At 36.1% G+C, this 14,978-nt stretch overlaps 1 protein-coding gene across 2 annotated transcripts; it reads right to left on the bottom strand.

Moving 5' to 3' along the window:
* Positions 1-206: 206 nt before the first annotated feature.
* LOC145990370 (uncharacterized) lies at positions 207-14,451 on the bottom strand. 2 transcript variants are annotated; one of them, XM_083126065.1, is made up of 5 exons: positions 14,152-14,451; positions 10,865-11,190; positions 5,849-6,280; positions 4,342-4,551; positions 207-1,605 (listed from the first exon to the last, which is right to left on the bottom strand). In XM_083126065.1, the coding sequence occupies exons 1-4, from the start codon at positions 14,208-14,210 to the stop codon at positions 4,349-4,351; spliced, it is 1,020 nt and encodes a 339-aa protein (XP_082982191.1). In that variant the 5' UTR covers positions 14,211-14,451; the 3' UTR covers positions 207-1,605; positions 4,342-4,348. The 2 variants fall into 2 exon arrangements, with proteins under 2 accessions (XP_082982191.1, XP_082982192.1); XM_083126066.1 differs by lacking the exon at positions 14,152-14,451 and adding an exon at positions 13,677-14,010.
* Positions 14,452-14,978: the final 527 nt, after the last annotated feature.

The raw sequence follows: 14,978 nt of genomic DNA, 5'->3' as shown, positions 1-14,978 counted from the left end.
CATTCCATATTATCTTTTCCTGTATGTACGCATTGCTTGCATTGTAGAATTATTTCCCCTGAAGTCTACAGTTAATACAAGCATAAAAACACAGTTTTTCATTGTGACGTTTCAGGAGAACACATGCTCCCTTCATTAGACATTTTTTTTTAGTTTGATGAAGGGAGTGTGTGTTCTCCTGAAATGTCACGACGAAAAAGTGTGATTTTATGTTTGTAATAACCGTAGACTTCAAGAGAAATAATTTCATCCCAGGAATCAAACCCATGTGTCGTGCATTGCAGTCAGACACCCTACCAACTACAACACTGCGGCCCTAATTCCATATTGCAAAAAACATATTTTTCAGAAACTAACAAAGCATCAACAATGGATTCTTTGATTGCCAATAGCCCACTTAAGACTAATAATAGCACAAAAAACTAGTGACTTGCCGCAATACACGAACTGTTAATGAATGGTGCGGTTATAAATGTCAATAAAACATTTATTTTTCAACTTACATGGTTGCAGCAAACACTGTTAGAGTTAAAAATTAAATTACAATCTTTTTCATACGCTGATTCCAAATATGGCCTCCATCATGTAAGAATTTTCCACAAAAAAATCACATTCTCCCTTGGTACCTTGTTCCCTGGATCTTACAGTGTGTGATTTCTTCCTATGGGGATTTATTAAAGGCAGGGTTTATGCACAACCAATGTCAACTCCCATCCAGCAACTTCGTAATAGGATAATGCATCCAGTGCAGGACATGTTACACTGTGTCTGGAACGAGCTTTGATTACCGCGTTGATGTGTGTCGTGTGACCAGAGGGGCCCACATTGAGGGATTGTAATTTTAACTCACATATCAAAAACTGGAACAGTTTCAGTCTCTAACAGTGTTTGCTGCAACCACGTAAGTTGAAAAATAAAATTTTTATTGACATTTATAACCACCATTTATTTGTGTATACCCTGTATATAGATGCTCCGCGAAAAAGGCCCAATTTTAGAGTGTCTATATAGAGCTCTGCTGCAGTTAATGGGTTAATTATTTTACACTATTTTTTTAAACTTGCAGTGATGAAAATGGATAAATAGACATGCCTTCATCACCAAAGTGTAAAAAGTGAGTACAGAAATTGTAATAAAAGGAGATATGTATGAAAAAAAAAAAACAATCTTGTCAAAAATATATGGCCTCTTACTTCCTAAGTCATTTAAAAATTCAGAAAGAAGATTGACATTTTCTTTTACGGATTGATGCATGATCATTTTAGCTTTATTATGTACCTCCTATAAGTATAAAATATCATCAGAAAAACACCACATAATATCTTATGTCAAATATTAGTACCTTATTGCTCAGTTACATTGTATAGGTGTATAAAATATTATTTGAACTCTTAATAAAAATATACAAACCATACCATTTTAAGCATTTGAAAACATTAAACTCTTAATATTTTTAACGCACCACATACATATCTCATGAATCAACTTGTCCAGTATATACCAGCAAAAACTGAACATTCCTCATCTTCCTTACATTTGAATGCTGTACACATGCATACCTTTTGTGAAGCATATGTTGTCAAAACTTTTCTCTTATTGCAAAGCCTTAAAAAGGAAAAGAAAATGCATGTTAATGAAATTGCAACATGTAATTACACATTTGTAACAAACAATAATACAAATTTTGTATCATATGTGAGGATTGGCGAATTTAGCAGGGGGGGGATTACATATGCCCCTAGAAAGAGGTGACTAAATACACAGCCACGAAAATAGGCAGCTCGGCAGAATTGCGCTGGTGCCACATACGGGAAATTCAAAGCGAGAGCGGGACAGAAGTCGTTGGTTCCCGCACACTGTGTGGCAACGTCAACCGGGCTGCATTGCCTACTTCGAGCCTCTCTCCGGCACACTTTTGTGTCATCCCTGACCTTTCGAGCAAATACTGTCAGTTTGTATCACATGGCTTACAAAGACCAACTCCACAACGAGATCTTTCATTCTCTTAAACCTCCAAACACACGGGGTTGTGCTCCGACATGGCAACAGCGCGAACTTCTGCCACCTACCTAATTTCATGCCGGTGCAATTAAGTACAGTTATGACAAGTAATTATACCATTATATTGCAAGGGAACGAATTGTGCAAAATACAATAGAATCCTAGAACAATATCCATTTCCAGACTGTCAAATAATACAAATAAAACAACACAGTTTAATCCATATGTGGATCCAGAATATTGGGGAGGGGGGGGGGCACAGCACACACAAACACATAATATATGTTTTTGTGGGGGGAACAACTTTTCTCCTGGGATTTCGGCCAATGTATGGGACCAGTGGCCACCCACCATCATGATAAATGTTGCAGAGCCGAGAAAGGAGTAGTGTATCCTGGCTATGGAAACCTACAACAAAGACTGGGGGTTCATTGTGCTGACCACATGTCACCCCGTAACCGGTTGGATTATCTCCCACCGCTGCAGAGGGATGCAGCAGTGAAGCCAGAAGTTGGTAGGTAGGCCTTGGCCCACAATGGCTGTTACACCACAGGTTAATATTATTATTACACTGCTCTACCAACTGTAAACATTTTCTTCAAGAATTTAACATGGGAAATCCAATTCCTCCACCACAGGAACTACAGCATACAGATGCTCCATCTAAAAGCAAGGAAAGAAATGCCATGGAGTACGGAATAGAAGAGGGAACTGAACCCAGGATCCATTTCCTGCATTCGCCTTTAGACAGTTTATCTGCTAACGTAGGTGAACTAAGTGAATAACACGATAAAATGTTTCGCCAGGAAATCAGTGACGAGCGTTGGTTTCAGGGATGTTGGAATACAACAGTGATGGCAGATTACTGTTGGACGTTGGTAAGTGAGGATTCACGAGGTGCACACAAGAGGAAATCTGGTTTTGGAGCTTCTAGGCGAAAAGACTGAATTGAATATGAGTTAAGCAAGTTTCTCCAATGACACTTCAAATTCATTATGAAAATTCATGATTTTTGGAAAGATAAATCTAGCTGCCAGCATACAAAAATATCACATATAAATATCAATATTTCAAATATATCTTTACAATTTGTGAAAAATCTGACATGATGGGGGAAAATGAATTGCACATTTGTAATCAGCATTCTTGAATTATGTTAAATCACCTCTGATTTCCAAAACAGTTCTCAACCGGTTGCATTTTGTAGAGCAGTGATTATCAGTATTTTAAAAAATGTATATAACAAAGAAACAGTGGCGAAGCACCCTAAGAGGCTGGCTGTACTCTAACATATTTGTCTATTACAGATTAATTACGGACTTATATTTTCATTAATATTATGTTTAATGCATGAAAACTGAAATTTTAAGTCTTACAATAATTATTCCTGCCCTGTACTCCATTTTAGCATGTTGTAAGACAATTTTGCCAGGGCCTCAGCTGGTCCTATAATATCCTACCTAGTCCATGCTGGAAGTCTAATTTCATGGTCTGGCATGCCTGTAATATGCGAGCAAATTGGCTCTTCCAAGTACTACATTTACCATTAATTTTATTTATATTGTATTTTTATGTGCAGTGGTTTACACGTGGTTCACCATAAATGAGATAACAACGTTTTGTATAAATGCATGATAATGTGTTTAAAAATTACTTATCATGAGATTAAGGCTATATGGTAACTTTTACAAAGATTTTCAGCTAAGAATGCAGGTTTGATCAGGACTCGAACATAGACATGTCAATTCATTATGAATTGACATCTCTACACTGGGAGGAACCAGGCGATGTCGACATCTACAGTATTTCAAGGCAACAGATCCTGTTGCAGCAGCACTTGCAGAGACAATTCCACACAGGTAAAACAGTGACAGCGGAAAATCAGGCAAAGCCAGGCCTGCTTGATAGCTCAGTGGAAGAGCATTGGCACAGTATGCGAGAGACCCAGGTTCGAGTCCTGCTGAAGCCTGCATTTTTCACTGAAAATCTATGTAGTATATCTCCTGTGTGTGCCCAATTTAATGAATAATGGTACCTTTTAGTTTGTAGGGGCTATATTTTTCATATTTTAACATATAAAACATTGTTGCTTTTAAAAATTTACAACCATAATCACCCCCCCCCCTCCTGTGTCTACCCTTCCAGCGATACCATGCTTCGCCACTGAAAAAAAAGATGTTATTTAAAATGTACTAAATATAATGGAAAGTAAAAATTGTTCTGCAGGAGTATAGCACATGCACATGAAACAAGTTTACACACAAAGCTTTTCTCTGAAAGAGAAAATAATTGTCTAATAAACCAAGGGTAAAACATCTACAATAAATTTAAGTGATTTACCATTTATTCAATATGAAATGCGAGTAGTTTTTCCTGTATTCAGTCCATTATACTGCTCTGCAATTTGATCCAAGAGATTCTCCATCGCAACAGAAGGGTTCGAAGCAAACAACTGTCTCCACATGTATTCATGCAGGTACAACAACACTTCACGACGATCAACATTTTGTACTTCTTTACAAACATGCACTGTGCTTTTCCATATTGTTTCTGTCACAAGAAAACAAAAAACTACATTTAAAAAATTACTCTGCAAATTTTCTGAGAAAAAAACTTCCATAACTAATAGGGCTGGGATGATCAGGAGTCAAAATATCTTGGGAATTATGCAATATATCTAAATTTTCATTTTGTGCCAAAACACTAATGCCACTGAACTGGAATGAACATAATTTATAATGGTGCTAGTCTTATTTTTGGCGGTAACTTAACTCATCTGAAGAAACTTGAAACTATCCAAAACAATTGTTTAAGAACCATTCACATGCACCCCAAGAAAATAATTCCCAACAATTGCGCAACTTTTACAACATACCCACAGTCACTTTGAGAATACATTACATCTACCTGAATATACCGAATCATCTCCATTGCATAATAGGCTTGAGCTCCGCTCTGAGTTCAGCACCTGAAAACACCAGATCGTCCTTACACAGAGACCTAGTAATCCCCAAACCTAACAAAAGCAGATTTGGTCAGAAGTCCTTCTCGTACCTAGCAGCGGTAACCTGGAATTCACTCCAGATGAAGGTCAAACTCAGTACCAGCAAAGTGCAGTTCTGTCATCTTCTACGTTCACATGCTTATAAATTCTAATTCACAATATTATTATATTCAGTGCTTACCTCCCCCCCCCCATGCACATATGATTTAAATTTTCATCCTTATCCTTTTCAAACAGTAATTCCATACACCTTCTTTTCTTTAAAATAACACTCAAACTTTCCTTATATCATTGCTACTATGTAACACTCTACATGCTCATGTAAATTCATCTCATCTTCCTTACATGTAGCATTTCTATATATATTTTTATTTTATTTATTGTAGAACATAGGGCATCAAGTCATTATTTGTATTAATATTGTTCTAAAAGAAATGTTGTATGGCTTAATTGTAACCCTATTGAGATAATAAATACAATTATGAAAGCATTAAAGTTTCCGTAATTGCAGTCTTCTGGTCAGATTGCAGATACAGCTGGATGTTGCTTTTTCATGTTACCAGGTTACTGGAAACAAACTAACAAATACAAATTTATTGGCATAGTGCAAGCGAAGAAGGCTCTACCAGTAAAATCATAAATAACTATGCAATACATTCTAATATATTACAAACTAAGGCTCCAATTATTTACTTTAATTTTTAGAATTAGCGTAAAAGTTGGCTTTTGTTCCACTAAAATTTGTGTCTTTTTAATTGGCAAACAGTACTTATTTTCTGGATGACCCCTGTACATTAAATCGTCATAGTTCCCTGAAAAATGTAAATTGAGGCTGCAACTTACCTAAATTCTCTTGGATAGATCTACAACCAGGGGAGTCCAAACACTGCAGCCTCTCCACGCAGATGCAGCAAAAGCCAGTCTCTTCCTGAAGACGTGGACAACCAAGCTTCTCGTTGACAACAAGGGTGGACCCTGGTCTCACATGACGAGAGATCAGCTCCATCAGGCTCTCTTCTTTCTTGTTAGGGAGATGCTGAAGCCACACTTTTGCAGGCATCACGCTCGTGTCCGCGATGCACAGAATCCGTTTGCTCTTATTTACGTCTACCTCTCTGCAGATATCTTGTGCCATGTAGCCGTCAGGAAAAATGTCTACCAGGAGGACCACGTCGATTCCACCCAGGACCCAGTCTCTTTGGTGTTCGACAATGTATCTGCTTGCAACTTCCATACACTTGTTATACAACTTTGTAACGTGAACTTCCTTTAAACCTGTAGAAATAGAAATCAATCATTAATATTTAAATCACAGTTTCATCAAATTCTGAATTTGAATCACATGATATAAAACACTTTTTTTAAAAAGTAATTTATACAATATAAGTAATTTGTAGATATCAGAATGATGTCTGGTGAAAATACATAAATCTCATAATCAGGAAACTGATTTTGATGACCTAAAAATTTTTAAAAAATGACCCAAAAATTTGTACAAAACTCAATCTGCTTATTGAAAAGACAAACAATTTAACAATTGCTTCTTCACCTTGGTGTGTTGTATGGACTGTGAATAAGAAACTTAACAATGTTGCATTTTGCGATTTTCAGACGGGATTGTTGCGCTGGTAGTTAAACACAGAGTAAGTACCGCAAGATAACATTCAGACAAAACAGAAATTGTCGAACTTCTTATGTTTCAGCATGCAATGACACAATTTTTTTAAAAAAATGACGCAAAATTTAAAAAAATGACCTAAAAATGATGCAAATTTTAAAAAAAATGACTGAAAAATAAAAAATGGTCAAAAAAATGACCAAAAAAATACATTTCTTCAACCTGAGGAGGGTGTTCAGGATTTCTGTACTAGTTAGCAATGTCTACGTTGCACCAGTTAAAATATAAAATGTCATCAAAATCTGAGCCCTGCTGATAGTCATTCAATGGCGTTTATTAGACTTTTAGATACTCTAACATTTTCAAAGAAAAAGCATGTGAACAAAATATATGTACTGATGGGGTGAAGCCCATACAAAAGGAAAATGTAAACCGTAAACTATTTTATATATTAAAACTCATTAATTTTTGATATGCAAAAATAGCAAATATTTTGTGTAGAATAATATACAAAATACTAATCATGTTAAATTGTAAATAGTGTCATTTTCATTAAGCTTTAAATAAACATGGCAGCTGATAATATTTTGCAAACTATCATTAAAAAGATTACGCTACAAAGACTGTAAATAATGTTTTAAGTTACAATTATATAGGACATGTAAAATGTTTTATATTTGCTGGAAGAAAAGTTAATAAAATTATTGTATAGTTTCATTAACACACTTAGCAAACCTTTCCAAAGTAGGTTCATGTATTCAGTATCTGAAACAGAAAGGAAGGCAAAATTATTTAGCATTTCCTACTCATTAGGTGCACTTAAAACAAACTTTCCAAAATTCTAAATAAATTTAAAAAATATTAAATTGTACATTGAGGTGTATGCTAAGCAAGAACCACATTGTTTCACATTTCACATGCATAATTGTTATTTAGTTTCCAAAATCTTAAATATTATTGATTTTCTCGCAAAGCAATTTAGTAGCATAAATTATGTTAATGGCTCTACATGTGGGGACTTGGAATGTACACTCCTGTTCACATAAAGTGACATACTTTATAAAAGGTTCAACAGTTGAAGAATGTGCCACATTATCTGAACAGGAGTGTTCGATCTTGGTACAGGACAGGGGAACTGAGAATATTGCTTGCAGGGGTCTTGAACACACATCGTTCAGATTGTGAATCTGTAACACTAACCACTCATCTACAACTTCTACTTTATGCACTAGCATTTACAAAGCATGTAAGAAGTTTGAGTGTTTCATCACTGGCAGTGGCGTGCCCAGGGGGGGGGGGGGTTGACGGGGGTTATAACACCCCCTCCCCTTTGGCTCAGTACTCCTAAAACAAGAACATCAAAGGTAGGAAAAGATGGCGAAATGAGGGCTGACTACCAGAGAAAGTGTACATAACCCCTCCCTTTCGAAAATCCTAGGCACGCCGCTGATCACTGGTGAAGGGTACTGTTCTTCTTGCCGATTTTCTTTCAAATGACTTGCTCTTAATACTGCTACAATCTTTTACTTTGTGCTGCCTAAGGAAACCTTTCTGGCACACATTTCTTTTTAGAAATTAACTAAGAAAGGCAACACATGAAGAACGTCAAGTGAGAATGGCACATGGAAATCAAAGGATTTGGTGTTAAAATTTTCATATTTGAATTTTTGCTTACAGCACCATCATGAAATGAGCATTTCACGCACAGTACGTAAACAACCAAAACATCTAGTTATAGGGTTTAGAACTAAAAGTTCAAGATAATTGACATTAAGAGTTAAACATAAGGTGTTTAATTACAGTATAATTAACAACGATGCCAACACAGAAGTATTCACAGTTGATGAAAAGGAAGAAGCTATGATGCTTTAGAGATGATGAGTGCCCAAAAAACTATGTATACATAGTACTCAGGGATTTCAATGTCCAGATAGGCACCGAAGACATTTATGAACCAACAACTGTTAAACAAAGTATCAGATATTGTTGATGTTACATTGTACAGAGGGGCTAATATTAATTCCAACCATTATTTGTTTATGGCAAGGATTAGAGCAAATGAAAGCTGAAGGTGACTAATACAGGGTCTACCAAAATTCTTGACACACATTTTCCTTTTTCTTGACTCCGCCCCTTTTTTTTAACATTTCTTTAATCGCCCCCTACTTAGGTACAGTTGGAAATTAAGAAAAAAAATATTTTTATTCAATGAAAAACTCCTACCACAAGGCCTGTTAAGATGAAAACTGAAGCTGCACTTTAACAGGAGATTTAGACTTGCTTTAATCATTAAAGCATGTAAAAATTAAAGCTTCATGCTTCATCCTGGATGAGGAATGACCACATTACTTTAATATTTGTACAAAACTTGATGCATTTTAAGAAATAAAGTGAAAGAACACAACTCATTTTTTAAATATTCAATTTTATGCAAGGAGTGATGCTAGGTAGCTAAAATTTTGGAGGATGTAAGGTTTGAGTTTTAGGACACTCCGTGCAAACTTTTATGAAATTCACATGTTTTCTTCTATTTTTTGTCACGTTGAAAGTGGATGTAGTGTCAGAGAAGAGAGTGGCTGACACAGCCGTGGTTCGGTACCTCTGTCGGCAAGGCATCACTGCACAGGCTGCTTCAGTCAAGTGTGGCTTTACCGCACTTCCCCATCCACCTTATTCCCCCGTCACATTTTCATCTTTTCACTTCGAGGACGTCACTTCCTCATGGACGAAGGCGGTCACTCAGTGGTTTGAGACTCAGGACAAATCATTCTACCAGATGACTGTAAACACATTGCAGCACAGAATGCATACGTGCATTGATCTGGGCGGTGATTGTAGAGATTATGTACAAAAATCATAATGAGAAACACCCCTTCCCTGTGAGGTTCAAAACTTTTCACTATCCCCTCGTAGATGAGAGGTGGGAAGGAAAATGAGTTGAGGGTGGTTAGTAAGCAAAACATGTGGTTGCGTACAGAGTTCATAGTACTTTCTGCATGATAGAGTGGAACTTTGATTTTACGTTTCAGGGGCCGAAGCTGATAAACCTTAATATGTGGGGAAAATGTAAAATTGAGGAACATTTTATAACTTTTTGCTATGTTGTTGCTATTTATGAAGATTGAATGCATAATGTGGGAAAATGTAAAATACAAGAACATAAAATCAGAGTTTCACTGCATTAGGTCGAATTTGAGGCCAAAAGCAGGACAGTAGGGAAAAACCTCAGATGTGATGACAAGTGAAATGACAATTTCATGTTCAAGATGTGAAGCAGAAACAAATATATGTTATCAATGCAACTTTGAAAGAAAAATGACATCATGATAGAAAATATGAAGGTAATTTTTTTATAATGAGATAAATGGTAAAGTGGACATATACGTAAATAATAAATAACTAATAAATTATGCAATAGAATTTCAGGGGAACTCACCGGGAAGTTTAGGAGCATGTAGAAAACAAAAGCAAGCCATTAGGATTATAGCAGGTATAAAGATTAGGGAATTGTGCAAAATGTTGTTTAAAAAATACAAAGTATTAACCCTCCCTTCACTCTACATATATGAAATGGCATTATATGCAAGAAAATATATTGCGCTAGGAAGTTCAATAGAACACTCATAATAAGACCCGAAATAAACAGCTCTTAAAGCCTTGCTTCACCAGGCTAACAGTAGTTCAAGAAGAACTTACCAAATGATATAAAAGCAGAAAATATGACAAGTTTCAAAAACATATTTGAAAAACTATTAGTTAATGAGGAATATTATAGTGTTAGTCAATATCTAGATTGTAAATTATAGAAATTTTGTAATTATATATTTTATCTGAACTGTACTGAACCATCCAAAGTAATAAAATTCTAAAATTCATGGGGAGGGGGTAAATAAGGACGACACTGAAAGAGAGAAGAAAAAAAAAGGTGTACCTGCAAAACGAATTAAGAAGCATGATAAGAAATTGTTACAAAGACAGAAGTTGTAATTAGCCAAAGCCTAATTAACTTTACTTGACCCTTGACATAGTTTGGGGAGTGGGTCTCAGACCTAACAAGCCACCTCTCTACATTTGGCACCCGAACCAATACCAAGACATGTCATTTGTTTGGGAAAGTCTTTCGATCAAAAACTAGCAAAGGAAATGGCAAGCAATTCCCACAATTCAGAATAAATCCACAAAGTTCTGGAAAGTGTGCAGACATTTAGTGGAATAAAATTTCAAGAAATGCTGGTTCATACCTGTCGCATGGCATGTTACTAACGAAGGTGTCTTCTCGCACCACTTCACGATTGCAGCCACCAACAGCTTGATTTCACCTTTTAGTTTCATGAAGAAGGAGCTGTCTCTTATTTGCACCCGGGGGCAAACACTGCTCGCGCACTTCCATGCATAACTATCGATAACTCTGCACTTCGTCCATTGCATGAAGCCATTCCCAGCTTCGCATCTGTTGTGTTTGCAACGGACGTAACTTCGCAATATTCCCCGCTCTTTGAGCCACTCATACAGTTCCTTCTCCTTACCTCCATCCATGAAATGTCGGATCACATTGTGGCATACTTCACTGAAAGGAATGGAAGAATGCTGCTTAGCAATAATATAAACTAAAGTTTGGATAAAGTCAGGTTAAACATGTTACTTAACCAGTAGATGTAGACCAGACATGGAGTTAAAACATCATGAGACCCGTCCATGAACACATGCAAACCTCCAGAATAATCAGTGTTACTCACGGACTCCTGGTCAAGATACTGATACTATGTTTATCCCATCATTCATCTTCATTATTGTGATTAGCGCAAGACGTAAAATAACAGAAATCAATTAACTAGAAGGAAACTTGTCAATCTGGAGGTATATTTCACTCATAACATTATATTTATATATTCAATGTAATAATGAGTTTTTGTACCTCACTATTTTGACATCTTAAGAGCTACATATTTGTAAGACTAAAAATTTCATTTTGTTTTCTATACCATAGTAATATAATAATAATTAAATGCTAAACAAATCATCTCATGCTTGCATTGTTCTATAACATATCTCTAAAAATACAAAAAAAGTTTATCTTCACATTTTAAAATTTCAAACATAGAATAAGACTTAGGTGGGCAGGCCATGTGGCACATATGGGAGAGGAAACAAGAGTTTACAGGATTCTTGTTGGGAAACCTGATGGTAAGAGACCTGTAGGAAGGCCAAGACGAAGATGCAGGGATAATGTTGAGATGGACCTAAAGGAGATTGGCAAGGATGGAAAAGATTGGATTGATCTTGCCCAGGTTAGGGACAAGATGGAAGGCCTGTGTTGCTGCAGCCATAAACCTTCGGGTTTAAGAGTTAGTTAGATCTGCCAAAAAAGAAAATTTAGCATTTGTTAATATTCAGGTTGATAAAAAAAAGTAAACATTTTTTTTCCCATTGACGTATGAAATCAGCAAATGCTTACCTCATTTTTCAGTGTTGAGTAATTTAATTAAATATGTGTAGTACATACAATTGCATTTTCACATGTAAATTGAGGAACATTTCAGAAAGGTATTACGATACACACTTTGTATTAGCATGGATGAATGGCATAACACAAAATGGTAACAGTATGGTATAGGGAAAACACATTTCACTCGTTCATTTCGTAATTTTTTACATTCGTACTTACCTATTATGCATTGCGAAACATTGTTTAAGGTGGGATTTCGCTTTTTTCACGAAAATAGCTTCAATTTTCCACATATCAAGTAATTATTGTTCGTTCCTCTCACACACAATATGGCAGAGAAATCTTGACTAGCGTTGTCGATGATCAGTGGGTTTGCAGTGTTGCAACCTTCTTCACCAAAAAATACCTACTTTTGTGTTACTCATTTTGTATTTTTTCTGGGTTCGAAAACCCCACGACCCATGCACGTGTAGCCCCACACACCATTCACAGATAGCCCCACAAACCATGCACATGTAGCCCCACACACCATGCACATGTAGCCCCACACACCATTCACGGATAGCCCCACAAACCATTCATAAATAATAGCCCTACGAACCATGCATGCAAGGTTAGGTTAGATTCTGTGAGGTTAGGCAAACATAGTTAAAATTGTCATGTTCTGGCAAAACAATGGTGAGTTTGGAAACACTGACCGGAGGTTACGTCATTGAACGCAAGGAACATTTGGTTCATGTAGTCGAACGTAATGGAGGCAAGAGCTTTTGTGCACCGGAGAGACATTAATGTTGAAAAATACACGATTTACCGGCTGAATAAGTTGAACGAAGGGAGAAAACACTTCCACGAGCTTTCAAAAAGTCTACAGAAACTCAGTTCCATAAATAGTTTCTCCTGTAAATCACTTGTTTCATGCACGTGAAGTTCAAGAATTGCAACAAAATGACTTCACTGACAACCTCTGCAGATTCAGTTTCATCAAACACACTAGATGGAAGAGAAAAATGCATGAAAAAGTGATGAAGAATTTGCCTGATAATACTTACACATACCATGTTATCGAACACAAGTTTTCATAATGTAACAAAATTCATTGGCTTTTCCAAGTCTATCAAACAAGGAAACTGAGTGATTTTATCAAAGGATAATACAGAGAATCACGGGAAATTGAGTTTCAGCCAACACTATCGAGGATATCCAAGCAAAACAACAAAATATGAGCACAATCACACACGACCATAATGAATGTTTATGGTAATATAGTACACATATATTTCCTAGATCGAAACATTGCAGAAGAAACTATTTTTACTGGGTGTACCAATCGATATTCCACCCTTTCAAACAAATTCCATAAACACAACAGAAAAATAGTTTCTGTGCATTTGCACATTTTCATCTGAATTAGTTTATTATTAATTTCGTCTTCTAAGAGGATCTTGCAGTTTTTGATATTCTGAACTACTTTTGTAACAGCTTCAAAAAAGGTCTTCCCAACGAATGAACTTAGGATTATCGTAGTAAAATTCCACTTTTTACATGTTACTTATTTACTTGCACAAGTTTTATCTGAACGATAATATTAGTATTAAAATCTATATTACCTGTCACTGAACTTCGACCACTTATAAACAGTTCACTATAAAATGTAATAAAATTATTGTAAATATGTGGATTCGTCCGAATACAATCAATTCGCACTGCTTCCAAAGTTAACTATGAACTCCCACTACACGTTTGAAGATATTTTCACGGCCACAGGTGTTGAAATATAAACAAGGAAGGCCAGAAGATAACCTTGACCTCAATCGAACTTCGAGACTTCCAACCGGCGATTAATTTCTCAACTGCATAGGTAAAAGCTTAAAATCTGAATGGTAAAATGCATTATTATATTGCTATACACCGGCAAAAGGAGCATTAATTTTCACTCACTACGTACGTGAGTTCTCGCACGCAACATGCAACAGGTTACCCCTGCAAAGCTCATGCGCTCTTTCACAAAGACTGTCTTTCAAAGTTATTACAACTTCTTTTTACACATGTATCACACAAAAAATTAATATATGAAAAACTTACTTTGTGTTTTCAGTCTGTGTATATTCCATGGATTCTTCCGTATCATCGGTGTCACTCATTCTATCTGAAATAACTTTTCATAAAAATGAATAAGAAAGATAGTTCACGTAGTCGAAACAGAAAATAAAGATGCGAAAGTAATGAGTTTTTAAACAGTCTGATATTAAATTGTTAACTGGTTTGTTGATTATTTAGAATTGTACGAGTACATTGCCCAGTCCTCGTCCTTCTCCACCGTAATGTATTGCGAGCGACGTGTGAATTGAACTCCAAAAAGTGGCGAACTCTTGCTTCGCTCACAGCAGGGAGGAGCGGAAGGGAGGTACAAATACGAACACACAGGGTTGACAAATCTTACCGATCGATATTCTGAAACGTGCCGTAAATGGTAAATGCGAACTGGTTTTAAGCGCCAACCCGCCAAATATGTATTTTATTTGCGTTTGCGAGTTGCTTCGTTTCAACGAACAATATAACTTCCTCAATGTATAAAATGCACGATACATCAATAAATAAATAATGAAAATACAGATTATTGCTCGTAATCATTACTCGATTCTTTGTTCCGTATTGTCAAAGTAGCCAACACTTTTCTTGATCATTTGCAACATCAAATGTTATATTAGCTTGACATTTTCGAAACTGATAGTGAATGATTTCAAAGATCATTTTTTGATGACATTAAAACAATAGTGCAAAACATGTTTGAACTTTATACCAGTGTCCAGTGATGTTTGGCAACGACGGCGCAAACTGTATATTGTGTGATTTATTGCGTATAAAAATACATGCAGGCGGAAATAAATGAGTCACTCAGCTTTAGATTT

The sequence above is a fragment of the Lepisma saccharinum genome, chromosome 7 (genome assembly GCF_977018435.1).
Source record: "Lepisma saccharinum chromosome 7, izLepSacc3.1, whole genome shotgun sequence".
Classification (NCBI taxonomy): Eukaryota; Metazoa; Arthropoda; class Insecta; order Zygentoma; family Lepismatidae; genus Lepisma; species Lepisma saccharinum.
The sequence above is the reverse complement of the archived record's forward strand: the minus strand, read 5'-3'. Positions and strand labels throughout refer to the sequence as shown.